Below are 26400 nucleotides of genomic sequence, written 5' to 3'. Positions count from 1 at the left end.
TTTTTATTATTATTATTATTATTTAGGTTATGTTCTTAGGGATAGGTTGATTGGCAACACTAACTTGGCCCTAGTCTTTGAATGTGTGTGTGGATGTTGTCTGTCTATCTGTGTTGGCCCTGCGATGAGGGGGCGACTTGTCCAGGGTGTACCCCGCCTTCCGCTCGAATGCAGCTGAGATAGGCTCCAGCTGCATTCGCAGTAAAAAATGAATGGATGGAATTTGCAAAGACGTGAAGAATATTTGCCACAGTTTGAAGACAGTAAAGATAAAAAGTATAACATTCATTCGTTGAGCCACAAAAGCTTGGAAGAAAATTCACACAACTTTAAAGCACAAGAGGGGATTATTGCACAGAGAGCAATAATCCCAATTTAACTCTGCATGGAGTTAATATATTATATGAATATTAATGTTTAATATTCAACGTAATACTAAATATTAATGTTGCAACTTTTGCTGTATGTGAATAAAAAGCTTATTATTACGTTCAGTCCACAGTATCGTTGACACACGTCAGGAAAAAGTCGCACACGAAAAACGTCGCTCCGTTTCCGGTGACGTAATAATCAGGCGCCGACGACTTGCAACTTTTGCTGTGTAATCTGACCAAGCTACGAAGAGTAACGCTGTTTGCATACCTTTTTTTTTTTAGCCATCGAAGTTGCACTTGTTGGAGGGAATGGAATATTTAATCGGCATACAAGGACAGGATTTTGTTGTGGTGGCTGCGGATAATGTTGCAGCCAACAGCATCATTCAGATGAAACAAGGCAAGTGACAATGTGTTAGCTTAGCATTTAGCACTGGCTAAAGCCGCCGTCTTGGTCATATTCTAAAATAGTGACTTTAAAAGAAAACTTTAATTAACTAATATCTGTATGGACTGTTATAAATATGTAAGTCATAATGCGGGCTTCGGTTTCTTCTCAAAGTTGTCAAATGCCGAATGTCTTTAGCTGGTTAGCTAAGCTAAACACCGCTTAAAAATGACAAGTGGGTTGAGTTTCTCTTTTTAAAATAGCATTTTGTGTTATCTGCATATTTAATTGTCGTCAGCGCTAGGCTAGTGTCTAAGTAGTTAAACACCCAAGTATAAAAAAACGAATAGCGAAAGTGAAAATGGTTATGGTTAGTTCGTTTCAAAGTGACGCATCATATCATTTAATTTACATTTCTCTTTACAACATGTTCGAAAAGGAGTAGGAAGAAGCTGAGCTTACTTAATCCTACCCCTTTCATATTCATAGAAATTTACTAACATATAAAGTACAGGCCAAAAGTTTGGACACCTTCTCATTTCTATGCGTTTTCTTTATTTTCATGACCATTTACGTTGTTGAGTTTGAGTTTATTTCGAACATGCAAGCATACAACATGATACATAACAATTTCCAGTTTCTCTTTTCAACATGTTCGAAAAGGAATAGGAAGAAGCGGAGTTTATTTAATCCTACCCCTTTTCTTTTACATAACAGTTGCTAAAACTTTTGTTCACTTCCTGTTCTCAATGTATTCATAATATACTCCATAAGTAATCACAATAAAAATAAATAAATAAATAATACTCGGTGAAGTAAGTTGCATTTCATATGGTGAGATGAGTAAGATTATTTAGAAAAAAATCTTACTATCTACAAAAAAATATCTAAAATAATTGTAGATTGTCACTGAAGGCATCAAAACTATGACACCTGTGAAGTGAAAACCATTTCAGGTGACTACCTCTTGAAGCTCATCGAGAGAATGCCAAGAGTGTGCGAAAAAGTAATCCGAGAAAAGGGTGGCTATTTTGAAGAAACTAAGTATGAAACATATTTTCAGTTATTTCATCTGTTTTTTGTTAAGTACATAAATCTGCATAAGTTCATTCATAGTTTTGATGCCTTCAGTGACAATCTACAATGTAAATAGTCATGAAAATAAAGAAAACACATTAAATGAGAAGGTGTGTCCAAACTTTTGGCCTGTACTGTATGTTCACTCTGTAACTTCATTTTTAACACAATTTACATCAATGAAATACAGCAGTTGGCTTTATAATTAGTTAAATCGGTTATGATTCACATTAGATAATATGTAATTTTCATATAAGTGTATCATATCATTTAATTTACATTTTTCTTCACAAGTTCGAAAAGGAGTAGGAAGAAGCTATGCTTACTTAATCATACCCCTTTCATATTCATCACAATTGACTAACACATACAGTACAGACCAAAAGTTTGGACACAGTCTCATTTCTATGCGTTTTCTTTATATTCATGACTATTTACATTGTATATTGTCACGGAAGGCATCAAAACTATGACACCTGTGAAGTGAAAACCATTCCAGGTGACTACCTCTTGAAGCTCATCGAGAGAATGCCAAGAGTGTGCGAAAAAGTAATCCGAGCAAAGGGTGGCTATTTTGAAGAAACTAGAATATAAAACATATTTTCAGTTATTTCACCTGTTTTTGTTAAGTACATAAATCTACATGTGTTCATTCATAGTTTTGATGCCTTAAGTGACAATCTACAATGTAAATAGTCATCAATCAATCATCAATCAATGTTTATTTATATAGCCCTAAATCACAAGTGTCTCAAAGGGCTGCACAAGCCACAACGAAATCCTCGGTACAGAGCCCACAGAGTCATGAAAATAAAGAAAACCCATTAAATGTCCAAACTTTTGGCCTGTCCTGTATGTTCACTCTGTAACTAGATATGATAGATAATAATTATTATTAATAATTATAATAATTATTTAAATCGGTTATGATTCACATATGAGATCAATAAAGTTCAAGATGTTTATTAAAATTCTTCTTTATTGTGCTTTGTAAATACTTTTAGTTTGAACAGCCTCTTAAACTGGATCATTAGAAGAACATCTAACTTTAAACATTTGTATGCACTTATAACACTTAAAACCTATAGCATATCAATATGTGGAATTTGTATTTTGGAATGGATTAAGCAAATAAATCACACAAATATGATCCAGTTGAAGTAACTTATCAAACTATAAATGTTTGCAAAGTACAAGGAAGAATACTTTTGATAAACATTTTCAACTTTGTTCAAAATGACATATTATACATCTCATCAAGTGAATCATAACTCCAATCCACTTTATTTGTATAGCACATTTAAAAAAACAATATAAGTTTCACAAAGTGCTGCACAGAAGTTAAGACATACATACTAGAAGAGTCAGTAATATAAAACATTTAACTATTAAAAGAGTAAATACATAAAATACATCAGAGAAAATAAAATAGACTAAAATCACACAACTCTCATGCTGGTTTAAAAGCCAAAGAGTAAACATATGTTTTAAAACGTGATTTAAAGAGGGAGTCGTCCGAATAGCAAGAGGGATATTGTTCCAAAGTTTTGGAGCCACAGCAGAAAATGCACGATCACCTCTGGATTTTAAACGGGTTTTTGGGACGACAAGAAGAAACTGATCAGCTGACCTCAGAGACCTTGTGGGGGTGTACATTTTTAAAAAGGTCTGACATATATTGTAGCGATAATCCATTAAGAGATTTAAAAATAGACAACAATATTTTAAAATTAATTCTAAAATGAACTGGGAGCCAGTGAAGGGATTCTAAAATGGGGGTAATGTGTTCATGTTTTTTAGTGCCAGTTAAAACTGTCTTAACTATTAAGAGGATCAGTTGTATTTAGAAGTCATTGATGTAAATTGTGTTACAAGATGAGTACAGAAAGTGAACAAATGTTTTAGTAATTACTATGAATTCTTAAAAGGGGTAGGATTGAATAAGTTTTACTTTCTCCTACTTCCTTTTCAAACGTGTTGTAAAGAGAAATTATAAAATGTAGATTATATGATGAATCACTTCTATCTGTATACATGTTTGAAATAAACTTAAACCTTTACCCTTATCAAGTCATTGCTTTTCTGCGGTTGACTTTTTGATGGCTGAACGCTCACTTTATCAACTCACTTTTGAATGTGTTTCAGACTACGACAAGATGTTCAAACTGAGTGAGAAGATTCTGTTACTGTGTGTGGGAGAGTCGGGAGACACAGTCCAGTTTGCGGAGTACATTCAGAAGAACGTTCAGCTCTACAAAATGAGAAACGGTGAGCGCATTCAATTATTTGTTAGTCTACATTTATGTCAGTTTGGACATATTTTGGTATCAACAAGCTTAACCACTTAACTGTTTCAACAACTCATGATGGGTAATATCATTCCTGAAACAAATCATAGTTCATAATAAGGCTGAAACGACGCGTCGACGTAGTCGACGTCATCGGTTATGTAAATACGTCGACGCCGTTTTTGTGCGTCGACGCGTCGCATATTTACGTCACACTACCGTCATGGCGGAGCGCAAAGCAGACTGTGCGAGCGAGGGGAAAAACGCACGCCAAAAGTCGTCAAAAGTGTGGGAGTATTTCAATACACAGCCTAATAATGTTGTTGTATGCACACTGTGTCGAGCGGAAATGGCCTATCATAGCAGCACAACGGCTATGAACGAACATTTGAAAAGAAAACCATCAACTAGTCAATCGTCCGCGTGAGCATACGTTGTCATCATTACACAAAAACATGAATGTGTCATTTGTATCTGCTAGGGGTGTAACGGTATGTGTTTTGTATTGAACCGTTTCGGTACGGGGCTTTCTGTTCGGTACGGGGGTGTACCGAACGAGTTTCTAAGCTAAAGCTAACTTTAGCTGCTAAAGTCTTAACAAGTTGCTTTGCTCCTCTGCCTCTGTCTCAGCACGCAGCATTGTCCCACCCATACAACCATCTGATTGGTACACACGCAGCATTGTCCCACCCACACAACCATCTGATTGGTACACACGAAGCATTATCAGCCAATCAGCAGTGCGTATTCATAGCGCATGTAGTCAGCGCTTCAGCGTCGAGCAGATAGGTGTTTAGCAGGTGAGCATCAGGCAGCGGACTCTCCCCAAATGATAATAAACACCTCCCAGTCAACTACTAGTAACATCACTATGAGCCCGTTGACCTACTAGAAACTTAAACTGCAGCTCAGCTCGCTCGCAGTCCTGGTTTGAGGTGAAGGCTAATTACCTCTCAGTTCCAGCCACATCGACCCCTTCTGAGCGCCTATTTTCAACTGCTGGGAATATTGTAAACAAGAAAAGAAGCAAAGCAAGTAGACATGCTAACCTTTCTTCATTACAACTGTTAGTCACTCACTGGAATGAGTAGAATTGGTTATTGTGTACTGTGTTGGACTGGATGTTTATTTTGCACATTTTAAAAGCAATACTTAATGTTTACAGTGCTCCAGAATATTTAGATTGGCACTTTTTTGTATTGGATGTTTATCTTTATTTTTGCACATTTGAGCAAATAAGCAATACTTTCACTTTTGTTGAAATGTTTACACTGTTGTTACAGAATATTTCGTTTTGCACTTTTTTGTATTGGATGTTTATCTTTATTTTTGCACATTTTAAAGCAAAATAAGCAATACTTTTACTTTTGAAATGCTTATACTACTGCAGAATATTAAGATTTTCACTGGATGTTTACTTTTATATTTGCACATTAAAAAGCAAATAAGCTACTTTTAATTTTGTTAAATGTTAAAAGTTTTAAATGTTAACATTGTTACAGAATATTTTGTCATGTTGTTGTCAATGTTGACTGAGTGGCCATACTTTTTTTTTTTGTAAATAAAAGCCATGCCTTTTGAAAAAACTGGCCTACTTTTATTTTTTCATCTTCATTTTAAATAATATAAAATAAAAAATAATCGGTAAAAGGAAAAATAATCTATAGATGAATCGAAAAAATAATCTATAGATTAACCGATTAATCGAAAAAAAAAAATCTATAGATTAATCGATAGAAAAATAATCGTTAGCTGCAGCCTTAGTTTATAACACATTGTCACACTATGAGGATTCTAATTAAGAAAATTGCTAAATGTCTTTTTTATTCATTGTTTGGCAGGCTATGAACTCAGTCCAGCAGCAGCAGCAAACTTCACGAGAAAGAACCTTGCAGACTACCTTCGAAGCAGGGTAAACATACTCACACATCACAATGCTAAACTTCAATCATATATTGTTTGTCACATTACTGCCTGGTTTTAGTATTTGTGAGGAGAATTGTAGATTTCCTTTCTGAATGTGAACTATCCGCATGGTCTTCTTGTTTACCGGAAAGCCATATCCCAGTTTTTGTCTAAAAAGAAATGCAATATATAGCCTCTATCATAGTAGATAGTCTATTTATTTTTACAGAGTTACAGATTTCAAAGAAAATAAATGAACCTGTTTTGCAAAACACAAATATCCACTGCAGAGGACGCTGGCTCTCAGTAGGACATCAACACAAGTATTCTACAAAGTTGGAAAAATTGTTAAAAGTATAAGTAAAAACGACCTGTAAGACGTAACACACACTTTTTACCAGACTGTAACAAACCCATTTTATGTAAATTGTTACTTCGGTATCGTATAAATGTCTTTGTTCAAGATTACATGCATGTTTTAGGGGCGACTTACAGTTAAAAATAGCTACACTTATCACTACTGACCAATTTTCTGATTATGCCAATCAAAAAATCCAGGTGATACTTTATTTTTGGTCCCTCGGCTGACCGAAGTGGCTAGCCGCTAACTGCTGCTCCCTTAAGTTAATAATCATCCCCTCCATTGCGGCAAATGAACTGCGTTTATTATTAGCTTAGGTAAGATTGTCACTGGAGGACAAGGCTAAACACATTACACACTTGAGAGTAAGCCAGGAGCAAGCATGCTAATAGGCAAGCTAGCCGCTAAGCTAGCTTGAAATAAGAAGTAAGTGCTGAATAAGCTTTCAGAAGTGTCGATGTAACTAGGGATGATACTCGAAACCGGTTTTCCCGGTTGTTCGATAAGAAAATAACCGAGTCCTCGGACTCGAATCCCTTTTTGAGAACCGGTACCCGTTATCGAGACCACTATAGTAAAGAAAAAGAGTTGCTTCTTTATTCGAATCCCTCGGAACAAATCCCGTCCCGACCAGAAATGCTCCGTGTGACATCACAATAAATCAGTCACGTAGCTCAGTCATTAGGCGCAGATAGCGAAAGCAGGAAAACAATGGACGGGAAAAAGCGCTCCAAGGTGTAATAAAGTTCAAAACAAAAGGTATAATCCAATGAATAACTTTAATGAGAGATTTGAGCAGGGTACAAACTCATGAAGAACACTTTTACGACCCACCGGAAACATAGCAACCAGGCTAGCAACGCACCTCCTTTACGGCAGCTGGCGCAACATTCTTAAAGCAACCGCAGCACATACATATATATACAACACATCTCCCTTTTTTAACTTTTGTTTTTCACACTGTATATGTGTTGTCTGTCTAATTATAAATAATGCAGACGAGGCGTGTTTGCTGAGTTCTTGACGTTTACTTTCACGGGTGACGACATGCAACAACACTTTTCGGGGCTACCGCGCATGCTCGTCACTCCCGTTGCATGATGGGTAGTGTAGTTGTTATATTCCCTAGCTCGTAACATCTTTCCCCCTATAAAGAAATAATGTTAACTCAATAAAGTGTATTTCTTTTTTTAGCTTTAACTTTTCATTTTTTAGCATGGTAACCACATTTGCAAACAACTTTTCTCTTCATAGAATTTTCTTTCTTTCTTTAAAGTGCAAAAATGTCAAAGCATCATAAACAGTTATGTCAAATAGCAGCAGAATTGCACTTTTTGGAGAGCTGTATTATTTCCAGTTTTGTGCCCAAGGCACTGATTTTATTTAACACTATATTATTATTTATACACCTATAGTGATCACAGAGACAGGTTGTTTTTGTGTTACTGTATATATTTGTTTTTCTGAAAAATCCCACTTAATATACTTTGGGTAACAACAGTCAATGTTTATTTATTTTATTTTATTTTTTTAGGGGGGTAACAGTCAATATTTATTTATTTATTAGATTAAATTGTTTTCTTATATAATAAAAGTGAGCTTTTGTTAAACCAAATATTGTGTGTTTATTTCCATATACAACAACCTATCTGGACTCGATAAGAGAATCGATAAGGAATCGGTTCGATAAGAGGATTCGATAATAGACTCGAACTCGATAATTTCTTATCAAACATCATCCCTAGATGTAACCATGTTGCAGCAGTAAGCAAGCAGCTATTAACAGGAAATTAACAAGTAGACTTAATTAAGAGTCTACAGAGGATAATATTACAGTAACTATTGTATTATATTGATGTCGTACACATAAGGTAAGAGTGAATCGATCCATAAATCGGTGGTGTTGCTGCCAAGAGAAGGATCAGTATATGATCGACACCAGAGTTATTAGATCAATATTTTTATTTGCACAAAAATCAAATTTTTGTAGTTTTTGTTAATATTTACAGTCTAATTTCCTGGACACAGGAGGGCAAACAAATCATTTAAATTTAATTTCCCCCAGGGATCAATAAAGTACTTTCTATTCTATTCTAAATAAATTGTAGGTAGCAGTTTTTGCTTTTGTTTAGTTGTTGTGTACTATTGACTTTGTTTTGTTCATACAATTGTGCGTCATGAAAAAAAAAAAAAAAGGAACTGGTTGAAATATTGTGTTGATATTGTTAGACTCTCAATAGCACTCACCATAAACACATTTTCAAAAATTACGTGATGTGATTGGTATTGGCCAACCTCGGAATCGGCAGCATAAAACCCTGATCGGAACATCCCTTACCTACAGTTTATTGGCCAAACTATGGTACAGTCGTGATTAATCACGTCTCACCTGGCATTACTCAACCCCTTTTGTCAGCGGGCCGTCTACTACATTCATGATAAAACAGGAATATTATGCCACCCTTATTTGTAATACACCATAGACAGCTTATTTTGTTGAGATTTGACTGATCTACACCAGTCAAGGATACTGTTACAACTCCGTCAACACAATAGTTGGACTAGTCACAAATATTAGCATGAATGCAACTCACCTTCAGAGCTTCCTAGCATAGCAGATGCACGTTAAAGTTCAACAAATGAGAGTGATTGAGAACAGTTAGTCCACACCCAGACTTAGTCCAAAAAGACACAAGCGCTGTTGCACAATCTGAAAACTTTTGTCTGAGGCACATATTTTTCACATATTGTTGATCGTAAATTTGGTTAGCGAGGCTGCATTAGCCACTTCATTTTACGAACAATAATGAAAAAAGTGTGTTGAAAGACAAAATCCGATGTCAGAAATCCTTGTAGCTTTGCATAGAGTTGGTGAAGACTTTGACCAAGTGACCGAATGGAAAACCTCTGGAATGTCTGATACTAGCTTAAGAAAAAACTGTGTAAAGGACAACATTTTTGTTGTATCATTGTCAAATTTGAAATGGGGAGTAGATTAGTAGGACTCAAGATGTGGCCTTCCAGTGCATACTACTGAACACATTTTTTGGTAAAAATATAAGGCAAACCTCCCCCAAAAATCCTTTTTTAAAGTGTATTCAAACACCTATTCCAGTCAGTCAGTAGCACTAATACAGTTTCTGTCAGTGTTGAACATTCATTTTGATAGCTTACAAAAGAGTTCAAATAAACCTCTCTACTCTGAATAGTTCAATTGCAGCTTTGGGTATACCTTTTTTTTTTAGGGTTTTTGTCAAAAACTAATCCTGGAATGCCAAGATGAGGTTCACACATGAACAACCTGATACAGGTGATACATCTGGTCGATACACTGGAAATTAAATTATAAACAAAGACTTTGTAGATATTTTATTGAGTGTACAAAAGAGTGTTTACACTTAAACTACTGAACAACAAATTTAGCCATTAAGTATATATTTTTTTGCATTTGTTTTATTTGTAATCCTCAACAACGCACACTACTAATGCAATGGAGCATAAAATCAAAGGTAGGGTTGTTTATTCAAATCTAAGTAATGCTCATCTTGAATGTTGAGAAAATGTTTAATCTTGGTGATTAGATGGGTAGTTCAGTGGTCATTAACCACATCCATCATTACATCAAAACATTTGTACTCAGCAAGAAGATGAATTTTGACTGATTTAAAAGAAGCCTGTCCCCTTTTAAGAAACACCTAAGTAGATGTTCTTAGTTCTGAAAAACACTGAGGCTTTTAGCTTAATATTTAGGCCAAGAAATTAGACTCTCATAGGATCATTTGCAGATGTCTCGTCATAACGATGCATCATGACTCTCGCACTAATTTGTTAAGAGTATTGCAGCTGCTTCCTTTTACAATAGCAGAAGGGTGAAAATAATTACAAAAAACAATTAGTGTGGCAGGGAAGGGAATGTGGGACACATTGAGGCGGGGATAGGGGTGGAGAAGTGGGAGGAGGGAGGTGTGGAGAGACTGTGGGAATCCCTGGGGGGCACAAGAATACCCAGTAGACCACACTGCACTGACTGAGTGTGAGAACAAGTAGGATTGAATGTACACATGACTTGACATTCACATGTGCAGGCTGCCGTTACGATCACTGTAAACCAGTTTTGCCTAATAAGTTGTACTAGACCAGGGGTGTCCAAAGTGTGGCCCGGGGGCCATTTGCGGCTATTGCAAAAATAAAAATAAAACATTAAAAAAGTGGAATGAGGTGAAATCTAACGAGGAAAAGTTGCAATGTTGACACATTGCTGCCATGCAGGCTGTTTGTTTTTCTTTTGTCTTTCTTTATTTTGCTTTTATTGCCATTGCTCAAAAAAAAAAAAAGGTTTAAAAAAAAAAATCAATGTTATAATGAATTATTGACCTATTCAAGGCTCCAATTACTTCAAATATTTCACTTTAAAATGTTTAATGTGGAAAATATTGCATATATTGTGTGGTTGCCATATAAAAACGTTTTCTTTGATAAAAGTGCATAAAACAAACAAAATAATAGTTCAAACGTAAAATCGACCGATATATCTGAAGTTGATCTCATAACTTAAGTGTTGACAGTAAAACAAATAATAATAAAAATGTATCACTTTATGAGTGAGGGACCTTTTGGATCCCAAAGATATTTATTGGGATTTTATTTATTTTTCACTGTGATTACTCAGAAATAATAATACATTTAAATCAATGGTGTCCTGCATTATTGATCTTTTTAAGGCTCTAATTAATTCAGATCAAACATTGCTTTCTGAATGTTTTGGGCAATGGGGGAAATACTGCATATTTCAGTTTTACTATAAAAAAACAAAGTTGTCTTTGACTGAAAAGGCATAAAATCTTCTTTTTTTTTTAACTTTATATCAACCTGAAGTTGATATAGAGATTTACTTTAAGCATTAAAAAATAATAATAATAATAATAATTTGACTTATTTTTAACATGGTAATGACGGAGACCCTTTATGGTCCCCGGGACACCTAAAGGTAAAAAAAAAAAAATCCATATATTTTGTCATGGTTTGAAAATGAAAAATATCAAAACGGCCCCCACATGTTTTAATTTTGCCATGTGCGGCCCTCAGTGGAAAAAGTTTGGATACCCCTGTACTAGACAATGTTAAGTGGATTGAAAATGCTGCATTAAAAAAACATCCAAATCAATATGTACCACCATGTCCATTACAGCAAAGAGGGGATCTGTCTTTTTATTATATCAATCCAAACTTCTACATCTTAGCCTGGTTTCCAGAAGAAGAATTGTCAACTGGTCCAACTATTTTGTGTGAGTCTTTATTTTTTATTCTTGGCTTCTTATCTTAATTACTGGGCACAGGTGCATGTGCATTGTCGCCTCGGCTTTGTTTTTATTTGCATAATAGAGCTGCGAAGTGAGATCCAATCACAAGGTGAAGTGTGAACATGTAATTGTATCAGTCAGGATGCATGTTGATAGCACTGTTAAGAGGGCTACCATCATTTGATGAGCGGCATGAAAAATAACTTAAGAAAATTACAAATTGCTAAAAAAAACAACAACTCACCATTGCACTTAACTCATGTGACCTAAGTGCTGTCTTATACTTTAAAGATGTCATATCATGATTTTTTTTCAACATTTAAAATATTTCCTTGTGGTCTACATAAAATGTGATGGTGGTTCTTTGGTCAATATTTAGCATAAATTATGTTTTACAGATAGTCTTCAAGCCGGGATTTTCACCGTCTCTTCATGATGAGCCGTTTTGTGGGCGGTCTTAATGACGTACCTCCACCTGGACAGCATCTTCTCCCGTCACTCATGTTGTAGTTTTTAGTGCTTCCGTAGTGAGTCTACTGACCGATATAAGTTAGAACTATATGCTACTTTGTATTGGAAATGGCAGCAGCGCAGGATGCATGTGCCTGTACGAGCCAGTCTGCCCCGCAACAAGAGGATAGAGGAAAAATAAGGAGCTTAATGACTACAATGGTGGACTTGTGCTAAGCACTCAAAGTAAATTTATACTAAATACAGTATGGATAATCCGCTGATGTCATCGATGCAAAAAATGTCACAGGCTGAGAAAATTCCAAACAGACCCTTTAAAGCATGTCATCTTAAAGCTGTTATTGGTACATTATGATGTTACAACATTATTATGCTTTGACTTGAAAAACTGGGCAACAGTGTTTTAAGTCAAAAAGTGAAAAGAAAGAGCAAAAACATAATGTAATGAGAAAAAACGGACATTTCGATACTAAAAAAACATGCTTTGTCAACTGAAACACAAAGCTGTCAAACAAGGTTTTCTCTTTATATATATATATATATATATATATATATATATATATATATATATATATATATATATTTTTTTTTTTTTCCGAATTAAAAAAATAAAATAAATAAATATAAATAAAAAGAACAAAAATGTACCGGAAAACCTGGCACAAAATCGTATTAAGAGCTTTACAGTAGATTTTGTGACCCATTTCACCCCTAAGTCGTACAATGCTTGTGTGTACGCAATAAACTTGCTAATAAATTAAACGGAGAAAATAAACCTGCTGGGTACTGACCTTTAAAGAAATGAACACTGAAATGTAGAACAATTACAGGATAAGTGTTGGTGACATCGCTCGTGTTTGTCAGAACGAAAACAAACATGCGCGAGTCAGTGCGAGCGGTGACCGGCAAGCAACAGGGGGAAAAAAAGAAGCTGCGGCCACTCCCAACAACATGGCAAGTGAAAACATAGAAAGAATGGGAACATTTAAACTCAAACAAGTCAAATATACTTTAAATAACTGGCTTCATTTGCAAAGCGACCTTGCTTTTCATGACAGTACGTCTATGATGCGGGAGCATTAAAGCGGTGTTGTGTCGGACATCTGGAGGATGTGGTCTCCGATTCTCCTCTGTAAGATAGTGAGCTTGTTACCGAGTTGCCTAACAAAGAGACGCAGTTGTGTAGAAAAATAGCTTAAACTAACTCAAGCCCAAGTCCGCCTGCTTAAACTTGGTCTATAAACTTTCTAAACATATCTTATTGTCACACAATTGCTCTTTTCTTTTTTAAGAAGCCAGATAGCTTTAGTGGTGTTTTTATGTATATTTTGCTGCTATTTTGACTTTCCTTTTTTTACATTTAAAAATTATAGTCCTTTTATTTTTTATGGACAAAAGTTTTAATAGTTTATTTTTGTAGCAAACTAATAAACAACAGGGTTCATGAATATTTTCTATGAAGTAGTCATTTTCATTATTTCACATGCTGACCCATATCTCAAACTAGATTTAAAAAGCCCATGGCTAAATAAGAGCCACTGAATAGGTATACGCTTTATAAACTCATTAGTCAAATCATATTTGAGATAGTGAATGATTAGTCAACTATCAAAGTAGTTGTTAGTTGCAGCCCTAGAACCATGCAATTTAGATATTTTGGGACATTTTACAATGGAAATGCAATAAAATGTTTTTAACATCATTGTGGAAATGCCAAAAGCTCACAAAACAAGCCTCAAATATTTTGCACACACCTACTGGACCCAGATCGTTTTTATTCAGTTGCAAATGTTGTAGGAGAAATACATTTTTATGCATATTTGTCATACGCTGCAAGGAAATCTTTATTATTGTGCCTCTTGGTTACGGCGTTGGCTTTGTTAAATTGGGATTTATCAATGTTTCGTTCTCAAGAGTGCGGAAAACCTGCACTTTTTTTTTCTCCGATCCGCATCCCACACCTTCCTCCAGCTATGTTTGCGCTCACACTCATCAGACCCCAAGAGTTGCAAATGATGTTGTATAAACAGCCTTTTTTCCTGTTCTCCTTCAGTCCATTTCAGTATGCGGTCTTTCAATTTTAGAACACAATTTCATGATCAGATTTCTTTTTGGTCTAATTTTGGCTCATCAATCTGTTGATGACTTATCCAGACTAATCCAGTTTAGAAGTTGAGAACATAAAAAAACCTCAAATGAACTGTAATATTTTAGGACTTCTTTATACATGTGCATCATCTAATGTACTAATCTATCCTTGAGTTTAAGACCGTTCCCACAACAAAACATCGTAAAATATCTATTTATGTAAAATGCCTGTAGTCCTAAGCTTTTGTTCAGTTGTCTGGGTAACTGTGCCAGATATGTTGCAATTGGTTTTAATTAATTTGATTAAATATCAAGGCCAAGCCAAAAAGAAGGATTCATCAAGATAATGATTTGTTTTTTATCCCAATTGTTTCTCCTCAATCCTTGTCATCTTTTAAGTGCCGCTCCCCCTCCTAAAAATGATCCCGCACTGCCAGCGTGCCCAAACCCTTAGGTTAAAAACTACTGGCTGATAAATTAATCAGAGCTATATTGTTAATTCCTACGTTCCTTTTCCCGCAGGATGAATTACAGATGAGTTTTATAGTCTGAAAGATGTCATACTCCAGTGGCTGCCGACCTTCGGGAGGTGTAGTTAACTCTAGTCAGCAGAGCATGTCTGAGCCGAGGAAGCCGGAGACTGTTCATATTGAAGTGTGCTTACTAACCCGCCGCCCAGGAAAACAACTGGGCTGCGTTATTAACCTCCAGAGTACTGCATTGACTCCAAGCTTTAGAGCGCAAGGAGGGAGACAAATAAAATTGGCAGAACACATGATCACCTGAGGCCTTGACGATGCTGCATCAGTAATGAGGATTCGGTGCAGAAAGAAACAAAAAGTTCAAAGCTGACGGGCCGTATAATCCGCTGCCTTCCGGAGCTTTGTTTTCATGCCGAATATATTGTAGTATTTGCAAATACTGCTTGAAAAGGATGTCGTCGTGCAAACCGCTGTATCCTGTTGGTGGTGGTCATCTTTTCCCACCCTTGCACAAGGTTGTGTGGTTATATTTTCTTCAAGAAATGCATGTAAAAATGAAACAACCAACTTTTATCAGTGGAAACGTAAGTTGAAAAGCTACACAGTGGGACAGTATCATACGTTTCACATTGCCATGATGACAGCTGTGCTAATGTTGCAACCCATTTCCTTGGCGTATCAGCATATTGGGAACGAAATAGGCACCGACACTACCCATATCCACACAGGTTTTATTTGTCGAAAATATATTTTGCCCTGTCAGTTCGAATACACATCGACATACAGGCTAATGGGTTTATATTTCCCCGTTAGCCTATATGTCGATGTGTCATTGACCGGGCTAGCATGCTAAGCATTCGGTGCATGAACGTACTAGTTGTGTTAGACAAGATCATAGACTGTATTGGACAATATAGTTTACATACGAAATGTCCAATTCCATTTATTACAAGTAATAAGAAAACGTAAATGCCTTACTTACCTATCAAGGAGGAAATTAGCAAGTTTGGCGTCAGATGAAAAATCTTCTCCGCCTTCAATCGTCTCCATCTTTCAAAGGCATCCGCGATACAAATCCTCGTTTTGTTCCTGGTTTTGTCGTGGATAAGTTGAGAATCGTAACAACGCCTTTTAGATTTACTATGGTCTGACATGTTTCTTACCTTTACCAGTGGCAATAAGCTAGACGAAGGTAACTGGCAACCTGGATGTGACACGCTCACGGACTTTCTAATTGGTCAAACAGTAGAGGGCGGGACATCGAAATGAAAACATTAACACGATTTCGAGGATGTAAATCTAATTTTGAAATGAGCATATCCTACTACTGTTATCAGTTATAGAGGCTGTAGGAGCCTAAATGCTATTTAAGTTCATTTACATTTTATGGAAGGTGCTTAGAGATCGGTAGGTTGTGAGTTCAAACCCCGGCCGAGTCATACCAAAGACTATAAAAATGGGACCCATTACCTCCCTGCTTGTGTGTGACAATTATTGGCACTTTAACTTTAACTTTAACTTTACGTTTATTCAGACAAAAGGGGACTATTTACTTAATTTAAATAATACGAAAATGTATATATTGCATGCTTAGAATAATTATAAGGTACACTTTATTTGTAATTATTACATTTGTCCGAATAATTTGATGACATACAATTTTATACTGCTTTAATACAGTGAAGATTATGTAACTGTTTAATTGCATATATGGCGGAAGGATCTGTGTGGTAATATGGCTTGGACGCAATGTATTATGGGTAATGGCAGTCAGGTATGGTGGAATCGAGCCGCACAGTTTTTGGACCTTACTCTTACTTTCTTACTGTAACACACTCGCTTTATTTTGCCATTCATTTGTTCCCACATCGTTATTGTTTGACGTTTTTGAATGATTAAGTTGACAAGTAAACGACACAAAACGAAGAGGAGCGTCTGGAGTTTTGTTTGTTGTTGCCGCAGCAAGCGGAACAGGAGAAAGTAGAGGATTGTCAAGCTAAGGCTTCATTAGGAAACTACAGAGGCATTTGAAAAGAACATGATTTATTAATGCCTTTTAACATATCGGGGCCATTTAATGATGATTTGGCGTGAAATTATTACATATGGCTCCTTTAGGTTAAAATACATTACAAAAAAATACATCCGTTGTCATGTCTTTCATAATGATTGTGAACAATAGGCAACATTCCAAAAAAGTGCAGTTCCCCATTAAGAGTCCCCCAATTTAAGCGTTTTGAGATAATAATTGTTATTGTTATGCTTTAAATTGCAAGCAAACATTTGAGTTACAAGCATCTCCACTATTAGTTGGCGTAGCAAATGCCACCAGAGGGAACCCCTAAAGATCCGACCAAAACTGGTTTTACTCGCTAACATTACCTCATAGCTAGGGATGGATTGTTTTTCCAATCATGGGAAGGAAGAAAGTGAATGTGAAGGACAGGGATAAGAAAAAGTGACTAATATTAAAGGCCTACTGAAACCCACTACTACCGACCACGCAGTCTGATAGTTTATATATCAATGATGAAATCTTAACATTATAACACATGCCAATACGGCCGGGTTAACTTATAAAGTGACATTTTAAATTTGCCGCTAAACTTCCGGTTCGAAACGCCTCTGCGGATGACGTATGCGCGTGACGTAGCCCGGCGAACACGGGTATGCCTTCCACATTGAAGCCAATACGAAATAGCTCTGTTTTCATTTCATAATTCCACAGTATTCTGGACATCTGTGTTCGTGAATCTGTTTCAATCATGTTCATTGCATTATGGAGAAGGAAGCCAAGCAAGCAAAGAAGAAAGTTGTCGGTGCGAAATGGACGTATTTTTCGAACGTAGTCAGCCACAACAGTACACAGCCGGCGCTTCTTTGTTTACATTCCCGAAAGATGCAGTCAAGATGGAAGAACTCGGATAACAGAGACTCTAACCAGGAGGACATTTGATTTGGATACACAGACGCCTGTAGAGAACTGGGACAACACAGACTCTTACCAGGATTACTTTGATTTGGATGACAAAGACGCAGACGTGCTACTGTGAGTATGCAGCTTTGGCTTTTTTTTGCGTATGTACGTAACTTTTTTAAAATATATAAGCTTTATGAACCTTGGGTTAGGTGAACGGTCTTTTGGGCTGAGTGATTGTGTGTGTTGATCATGTGTTTGAATTGTATTGGCGTGTTCTATGGAGCTAGGAGCTAGCAGAGGAGCTAGGAGCTAGCATAACACGTACCGTACCGGACGTGCGCGTCACGTACGTAACTTTTTAAAAATATATAAGCTTTATGAACCTTGGGTTAGGTGAACGGTCTTTTGGGCTGAGTGATTGTGTGTGTTGATCAGGTGTTTGAATTGTATTGGCGTGTTCTATGGAGCTAGGAGCTAGCAGAGGAGCTAGGAGCTAGCATAACAAACACGCAGGTGTTATTATGCAGGATTAATTTGTGGCATATTAAATATAAGCCTGGTTGTGTTGTGGCTAATAGAGTATATATATGTCTTGTGTTTATTTACTGTTGTAGTCATTCCCAGCTGAATATCAGGTACCGTGAGTATGCAGCCTTGGCTGCTAAACATTCGATAACTTGACCGTATGTGCGCGTCACGTACGTAACTTTTTAAAAATATATAAGCTTTATGAACCTTGGGTTAGGTAAACTGTCTTTTGGGCTGAGTGATTGTGTGTGTTGATCAGGTGTTTGAATTGTATTGGCGTGTTCTATGGAGCTAGGAGCTAGCAGAGGAGCTAGGAGCTAGCATAACAAACACGCAGGTGTTTTTATGCAGGATTAATTTGTGGCATATTAAATATAAGCCTGGTTGTGTTGTGGCTAATAGAGTATATATATGTCTTGTGTTTATTTACTGTTGTAGTCATTCCCAGCTGAATATCAGGTCACCCTCGGCTCTCACAGCATCTTCCCTATCTGAATAGCTTCAACTCCCCACTAGTCCTTCACTTGCACTTTACTCATCCACAAATCTTTCATCCTCGCTCAAATTAATGGGGAAATTGTCGCTTTCTCGGTCCGAATCTCTCTCACTTCATGCGGCCATCATTGTAAACAATAGGGAACTTTGCGTATATGTTCAACTGACTACGTCACGCTACTTCCGGTAGGTGCAAGCCTTTTTTTTATCAGATACCAAAAGTTGCAATCTTTATCGTCGTTGTTCTATACTAAATCCTTTCAGCAAAAATATGGCAATATCGCGAAATGATCAAGTATGACACATAGAATAGATCTGCTATCCCCGTTTAAATAAAAAAAATTCATTTCAGTAGGCCTTTAATTGAATTAAAGAAAGAAATCCTCAAAAAACATGACCGATTGTGTTGCCAACTTGGCAAAGCGATTTGAGTATCTGGGGCCGTATTTATCCAGCGTCTTAGAGTGCCATTTTACACTTAAGTCCTGAGAATTTGCGAAATTTAGTCCTACTCTCAAACTTAAGAATAAAAGCTATTTATCAACTTTCTTAAGTCTAAGAATCACTCCTACTCTCCACGATATTTAAGAGACCTTCAGAGGTGTCCTGAGTGGTTAGGAGTTGCCAGCGGGGGATGGCACTGAGGCGAGAGAGATGTGAGCGAACGTTCAGAGAGCGGAAGGATGTCCTGGCTTTGTTTGATGACGAGCAGCTGATCAAACGGTATCGTTTAGACAGAGCGGGTATTATTTTTGTCACAGATTTAATAAGGGGCGTCATCTCATCAGCAACATCATGCAGCAGAGCTTTCACAGCAGAACTAAAGGTCATCACAATGCTTCGATATCTGAATTGGAAAAGAAAAAGGAAAGAAAAGCAAACGTTTATTTTTGATTCATTGCCAATATTGTTTTTTTGTTTTGTATTATTTTGTAGTTTATTGTCAAAATATACACTACCATTGTCCACTTAAATATTTCTAAGATATTTCTTTATTCTTAGACAATGGATTCCCTTCCGTGATTGGTCATTTCTATGGACACAGAAATGACGTCACCTAAAATTCCGTTTACGGCACATAGTAATGTCGTAATTCAGCTCTGAGTGTGACACTTAAGATTCAGTCCTACACTTCGCTGAAAGTGTGAGTAAGACGCTTGATAACTAACTTTTAAGTGCAGCTTTCAGCGAAGAATTTCTTTACTCATAAGTCAACTCTTAGCAGACTTCTTAGGAGTAATTCTAAGAAGCTTGATAAATACGGCCCCTGGTCTGCACCAAACTGAAGCAGATTGAATCAGCTAAAGTGGGCCTGATCAAGATTCTTGCACAGTACAAAAGCCAAACAGGATGCTGTCTCTTTTTTTCCTGTTTCATAGAACTTTCAGCCTTTTGTTTGTCGTTGTGCGTCGTAAAAGTGTGCGTATGCACGTGAGTCGGGAGTAGATGATAAAGATGATGCATATTGTTTGTTAATGTGAATCTAGGTGTGAGTTCAGGTGGCGGGGTTAACAAGGTGCCTATACGAGGTGACATGGGAAGGTTATTTTGATGCCAGGTCCGTATTATTGTTACCTTGTAACCAGTGAGGCAGGTGTCTGGTGGGTGGGGGTGATGCCACTGGGGCGTTGGCAGGCTCACAGAGGAGTAAAAGTACATGCACAAACACACACTCACACATGATATTCAGTTGTGCCTGCTGTGCACCAACTCTCTGCTTTCTAGTGAGGCCATCGTTAACACTCACACTAAAGCCCTCCCCACAGGGGATATAGCAATCATCTCCCTCGTGGCAAATATAACGCCAACACAAGTCTGAGAAATAAGCAGGTCAAATGTGAGGTAAATTGAAATGGCAGGGCAGGTGTGGAGATCACAACCAGCCTGCCGCCATATGAATCATTGTTGCCTTGCTGCAATGTAATAATGGACTTCTTTTCCTGTTGGGTTCTAATCAAAAACTCTGCAAAGTCTTTGTCTGTCAAGCACTTAGGCTCGGGGTTGTTTTGAAGGCCTCCAAATTGTGTTTCTTTTAATTGAGAAGGAGATAAATTAGTGTACTGGAGGGAGAGAAGAGGCTGCGAGCGTGGAAGATGTAATTTCTAAAGATGGGGTGGGGGGTGAGCTGCAAGAGAAACGACTTTAGAAGTTTTTAATGAGCCCTGGCGTTACTCGGGGGCACGGGGTGAAGGCGGCGAGAGTGGAGAGAGAGAGAGGGAGAAAAGAAATGAAGATGGAGGGAGGGCGCCATGAAGGAAAGTCAACGGGGGTGCTGACTTCCTGCAGATGTCACACTGCAAGTGACTAACCCCCCTATCATACACACCTTTGCCCTGTGACCCTCTTTCACCGTCGTTACACTGCATTTATCTACTAATGGCGCATTACAACATTTGATTTGGGAGCCTGTCTCAAAAAGAGATTTAAAAACGGTTGCTATATTGCTGTTAAACTGGTGAGTGAAATAACATAACTTTATTTTTTTGCTGCGTTATCCTTTTGCTTTGTGTATTAGTGGGGCGTAGCTTACATTGTCGGACCATGAAGAGGACAAGTTATATCGCTAATAGCTCCTTCGAATGTGACTTATTCGCTGCAAGTTGTTCCCCAAACATGGAGATACAGTACATAGTCGACAAAACATTTGGGGTGTCATTTAAAAAAAGATTGGGTCTGTTTATGTTGACGTGTGTTAACTTCCTCATTGCTGAGCAGTGTGAAAAGGCATCAGCCACTACTGTCTAGTTCCACAGAATTAACAGTGACTTCCTGTTCAGTGTGAAGTAAGCTTCAAAATAAAATAATACTTCCGTAACATACATTACAGGCCAAAAGTTTGGACACACCTTCTCATTCAATGCATTTTCTTTTTTTTTCATGACTATTTACTAGGGCTGCAACAACTAATCGATTAAAATCGATTATAAAAATAGTTGGCGATTAATTTAGTCATCGATTCGTTGGATCTATGCCATGCGCAAGCGCAGAGGCAATTTATTTATTTAAAAATGTTTTTTAATTTTTTTCTATGAACCTTTATATATAAACTGCAACATGTACAAACAGCTGAGAAACAATAATAAAAATAAGTATGGTGCCAGTATGCTGTGTTTTTTTCCCCAATAAAATACTGGAAAGGATAGAAATGTAGTTTGTCTCTTTTATCCGATTATTAATCGATTAATCGAAGTAACAATCGACAGATTAATCGATTATCAAAATAATCGTTAGTTGCAGCTAGGGCTAGGGCTGCAACTAACGATTAATTTGATAATCGATTAATCTGTTGATTATTACTTCGATTAATCGATTAATAATCGGATAAAAGAGACAAACTACATTTCTATCCTTTCCCGTATTTTATTGAAAAAAAACAGCATACTGGCACCATACTTATTTTGATTATTGTTTCTCAGCTGTTTGTAAATGTTGCAGTTCATAAATAAAGATTTATTTTAAAAAAATAAAAATAAATATATATACTTTTTTTTTTTTTTTAAAGCCTCTGCGCATGCGCATAGCCTAGATCCAACAAATCGATGACTAAATTAATCGGCAGCTATTTTTATAATCGATTTTAATCGATTAGTTGTTGCAGCTCTACTATTTACATTGTAGATTGTCACTGAAGGCATCAAAACTATGAATGAACACATGTACTTAACAATAAAAGGTGAAATAACTGAAAACAGATTTTATATTCTAGTTGCTTCAAAATAGCCACCCTTTGCTCCTTTTTTTGTTAATAATAATAATAATAATAGATTTTATTTGTTAAAGCACTTTACATTGAGCAAACAACCCCCAAGTGCTACAGTGCATTAATAAAAATAAAATAAAAACTAGAATAGCCTAATAGCTAGAACTAGCACACATATTTCTAAAAAAAAGGCTTTTTTAAAAAGATGTTAAGTACGTAACTCCACATGTGTTCATTCATAGTTTTGATGCCTTCAGTGACAATCTACAATGTAAATAATCATTAAAATAAAGAAATTGCATTGAGTGAAAAGGTGTGTCCAAACTTTTGGCCTGCACTGTACATATATAGGCCTATTTGTTGTATACTAAATAACAAAATCACCCTGATTGTAAATGATCTTTATTTAAATGTCCAAACTTTTAAATAAAGACGAGATTTCAAATAAAAAAAATACTGTTTATATACTTGTTGTATTTTACTAGCTAAATAATAACGGGGTTAGATTTTTCTCGTGACTCAAAGCGCCTTACACTGAGAACTCCACATTCACCGTTAGATATTGGTAAGCGATATATGCAGCCACAGCTGCCCTGTAGTAGACTGACGGAAACATGGCTGTCAGTTGCGCCAACGGCCTCTCCGACCACCACCAAGCATCCATTGGGTGAAGTGTCTTGAACAAGGACAGGACGGCAGTGACAAGGATGGCAGAACCTGGATTTGTACCCTCAAGTTGCTTGATGATGTGACGCATCGATGCGAAAAAGTATGATATTACAGTGGAACCTCCTGAGGACGAGCATCCTCTGCAGTGGACATGGGTTTTGCATAACAAGGCTATTTTTGTCTGAAACAAACCTCGACCGCAGTTCATCTCCCTTGTTTGCTGCATGATGGTTTCTTACATTGTTTTTATCCGTCGCTATAGCCGCCATAACCCTCACACTCCCATCTCATCTCCCTGCAGACGCCATATAACGTCAATCTGTTGCTGGCGGGCTACGACGACGCAGACGGTCCGGGTCTGTACTACATGGACTACCTGTCCTCGCTGGCCAAGGCACCCTTCGCCGCCCACGGCTACGGGGCCTTCCTCACGCTCACCATCCTCGACCGCCACTACAGACCAGGTCTGCCTTCCACATAATTCACCCACGCTCACTGCAAAACATTTGTGGTCGTCTCTCCATGAGGCATCATCTTGACCTTGTTTCTTTTCCAGATCTGACCAGAGATGAAGCAGTGGAGATCCTGAAGAAGTGCATTAACGAAGTTAGTCACAGTTTTTGTTCATCTGCTTAAGATTCTGAATAACGTCATGAAAGCCAGTGTTTTCTGCGATGGACAGTTTTTGCACATAGATAGATAGTACTTTATTGATTCCTTCAGGAAAATTTAAATATTAACATAACAAAATGAGGAACTCTGACAAAAAAATTTCCTCTGCAGACATTGGTTGTGAAAAGGATATTCATATACAGTGAAGCCACCATTTTCTTTTTCAATTATTAAAGAAAATGCCTGCTTCAAGACACCAGTAAGTGCAACTACTGTCAAGTTACACAGCATTAAAACGTGCACACAGTGACTTCCTGTCCAGTGCAAAATAAGATTCAAAACAAAAGCATGGTAGTACAAAGGAACCTCAATTTATGAACTTTAACTGGGTCTTTAACAGGGTTCGTAAATAGAAAAGTTTGTATATTGTATAAATGTAGAGTATATGTAGAATATATTTATATTATATATATATAATATATTATATACAGTATATTATATTATTTATATTATTATTATTATTGTCTATTGTGAGCGAACTGTGGTGCTGAATTTCCCCCAGGGATCAATAAAGTACTTTCTATTCTATTCTATTCTATATTGAAGCAAATAAGAAACAATGTAAACATGAATAATAAGTTCCAGTTTCACCAAAAGTCCATATTTTGTACACTTTGAACACAATACAAAGTGCTATACAGTCCTGTATATCAAAGAAACATAAGAAGGGGGTGATGGATGAACTTTCTATTTAATAACAAAGCCAAAACAACAACTCGCTAACTGTCCTCACATGCAGCCGCCCTGCCAACCCACACGCACACTGTCCCTGGCCCCGTTAAAGTTAAAAGTTAAAGTACCAATGGTTGTCACACGCACACACTAGGTGTGGTGAAATTATTCTCTGCATTTGACCCATCACCCTTGATCACCCCCTGGGGGGTGAGGGGAGCAGTGGGCAGCAGCAGCAGCGGTGGCCGCGCCCTGGAATCATTTTTGGTGATTTAACCCCCTGTGTTTTGCACTCATTTAGAAATCACAAAACTCCTTAAGTTTGTATTCATTTATTTCTGACACAATTGTTATTTATTATTATATAGTTATATAATTGTATTTGTCAACAGATTCAACCTTAACTAACACAATTTCACTCAATTAATTTACATTTTTTTATTTAGATTGTTAGCTGCCATTGTTAATGTTGGCAATACAACTGAATTATCGCAGTAGCTAGCTCTGTTAAATAGGAGTATAAAATATCACATTAAAACAGAAGAATCAAAATAAGAATGCAAAAATGGTCAACAAATACAGGCCATTTATAGGCCATTTTCTTTGTCTGTGGCGAAATGAACAATGAAATGTGATAATCCAAGCTAGTTTTGATTTCCGTGTTGTCGACAATCGCTTATGTCGGCGTCTGAGAGGTGCTGACCTTGACTGGTTCTCTGCTATTAACTGGAAATAACAGTTTATAGTCTAAACAAATGTTTCCAGGCCATTGTTAATATATGAAACAAATATAGTTTATCCCAAGTCTCAAGGGGTTGTAATTTATTAAATAAGCAAAACATATTCATAGCAACAACTAACGTCCTCATGCAAGATAGAGGTCAACATAGCCACTAATTGCTGTTTTTGGTGGGGTTATTCTATTTGTACTGTTTGTCCCTCATGTCTCAAGTTGTGATTTTTCTCCTCCAGCTGAACACGCGCTTCATCCTGAACCTTCCCTCCTTCAGCGTCCGTTTGATTGACAAGGAGGGCATCCATGACCTGGAGAAGCTCACTCCCAACAAGTGACCGTTCCCCGCTTAGCTACCGGCACTCACAATCTTTTTTTTTTTTTTTTTTTTCCTACCGCTGACCTCCTTGTTCTTTCTGTTCCAATAAAAAGTGACGCGCAGTTGAGATATATACGCTCTTTGTCCCTGTGGTGCTTTTCTGCTCGCTCTCTCGTTTACTCATCTGCAACATGGAAGGAGAACACGCTCCTGGCTGTGTACTTTTGCACTTGGAGTCCGTCACTGTGCGTGTGTGCGCCATGGACAGTTGTTCATGCTTGTGCACAAGTAGGGTTGTCTCCATACCAAAATGTGTTTCGATACTTTTCGATACTTTTCTAAATAAAGGGCACCACAAAAAATGGCGTTATTTACTTTATTTTAACAAAAAATGTTAGGGTACATTAAGCATGTTTCTTATTGCAATCGAAGAAAACAATTTTGTCCTTAAATAAAATAGTGAACGTACTAGACAACTTGTCTTTTATCATAGTAGTATCGACCATATACGCTCTTGTACTTGGTATCATTACAGTGGATGTCAGGTGTAGATCCATCAATGGCGTTTGTTTACATTGTGACGCCATTGAGCTACGGTGTGTAGTGAAGCATGTTTAGCTATTCCTCATCCAGCTTGGATGAGGATTAGTGATTTAGAAGTAGCTAAAACACTGCAGACTGCGACTGGGCGTTAGCCGCTAGCTCGCTAGCCATGTCTTAAAACACCTCTTCCTGATGGCGTTTCAGTGTTATAGCGTCACCTTTATCGTTAGTTTTTAAGCCAAAATGGGTCCATTCTCCCTTTTCTGTCTACACACTGTCTGCTTGTAAGTACTCTGTGATTGTGCGCTGCCGAACATGCTCCTCTGCTCGTAAAGCCAGCAATGTCACAATGTGACGACGACTCGCCACCATGCCTGTAAAACAAAAAAATATGGCAAACCGGTACTTTACAGAG

The 26400-nt window shown here is 37.2% G+C and overlaps 1 protein-coding gene across 1 annotated transcript; it reads left to right on the top strand.

Moving 5' to 3' along the window:
- Positions 1-528: 528 nt before the first annotated feature.
- psmb2 (proteasome 20S subunit beta 2) lies at positions 529-25575 on the top strand. Its single transcript, XM_062028854.1, has 6 exons — positions 529-774; positions 3985-4107; positions 5969-6039; positions 23348-23510; positions 23603-23652; positions 25363-25575. The coding sequence occupies exons 1-6, from the start codon at positions 684-686 to the stop codon at positions 25459-25461; spliced, it is 597 nt and encodes a 198-aa protein (XP_061884838.1). The 5' UTR covers positions 529-683; the 3' UTR covers positions 25462-25575.
- Positions 25576-26400: the final 825 nt, after the last annotated feature.

The sequence above is a fragment of the Entelurus aequoreus genome, linkage group LG20 (assembly GCF_033978785.1).
Source record: "Entelurus aequoreus isolate RoL-2023_Sb linkage group LG20, RoL_Eaeq_v1.1, whole genome shotgun sequence".
NCBI lineage: Eukaryota > Metazoa > Chordata > Actinopteri > Syngnathiformes > Syngnathidae > Entelurus > Entelurus aequoreus.
The sequence above is the reverse complement of the archived record's forward strand: the minus strand, read 5'-3'. Positions and strand labels throughout refer to the sequence as shown.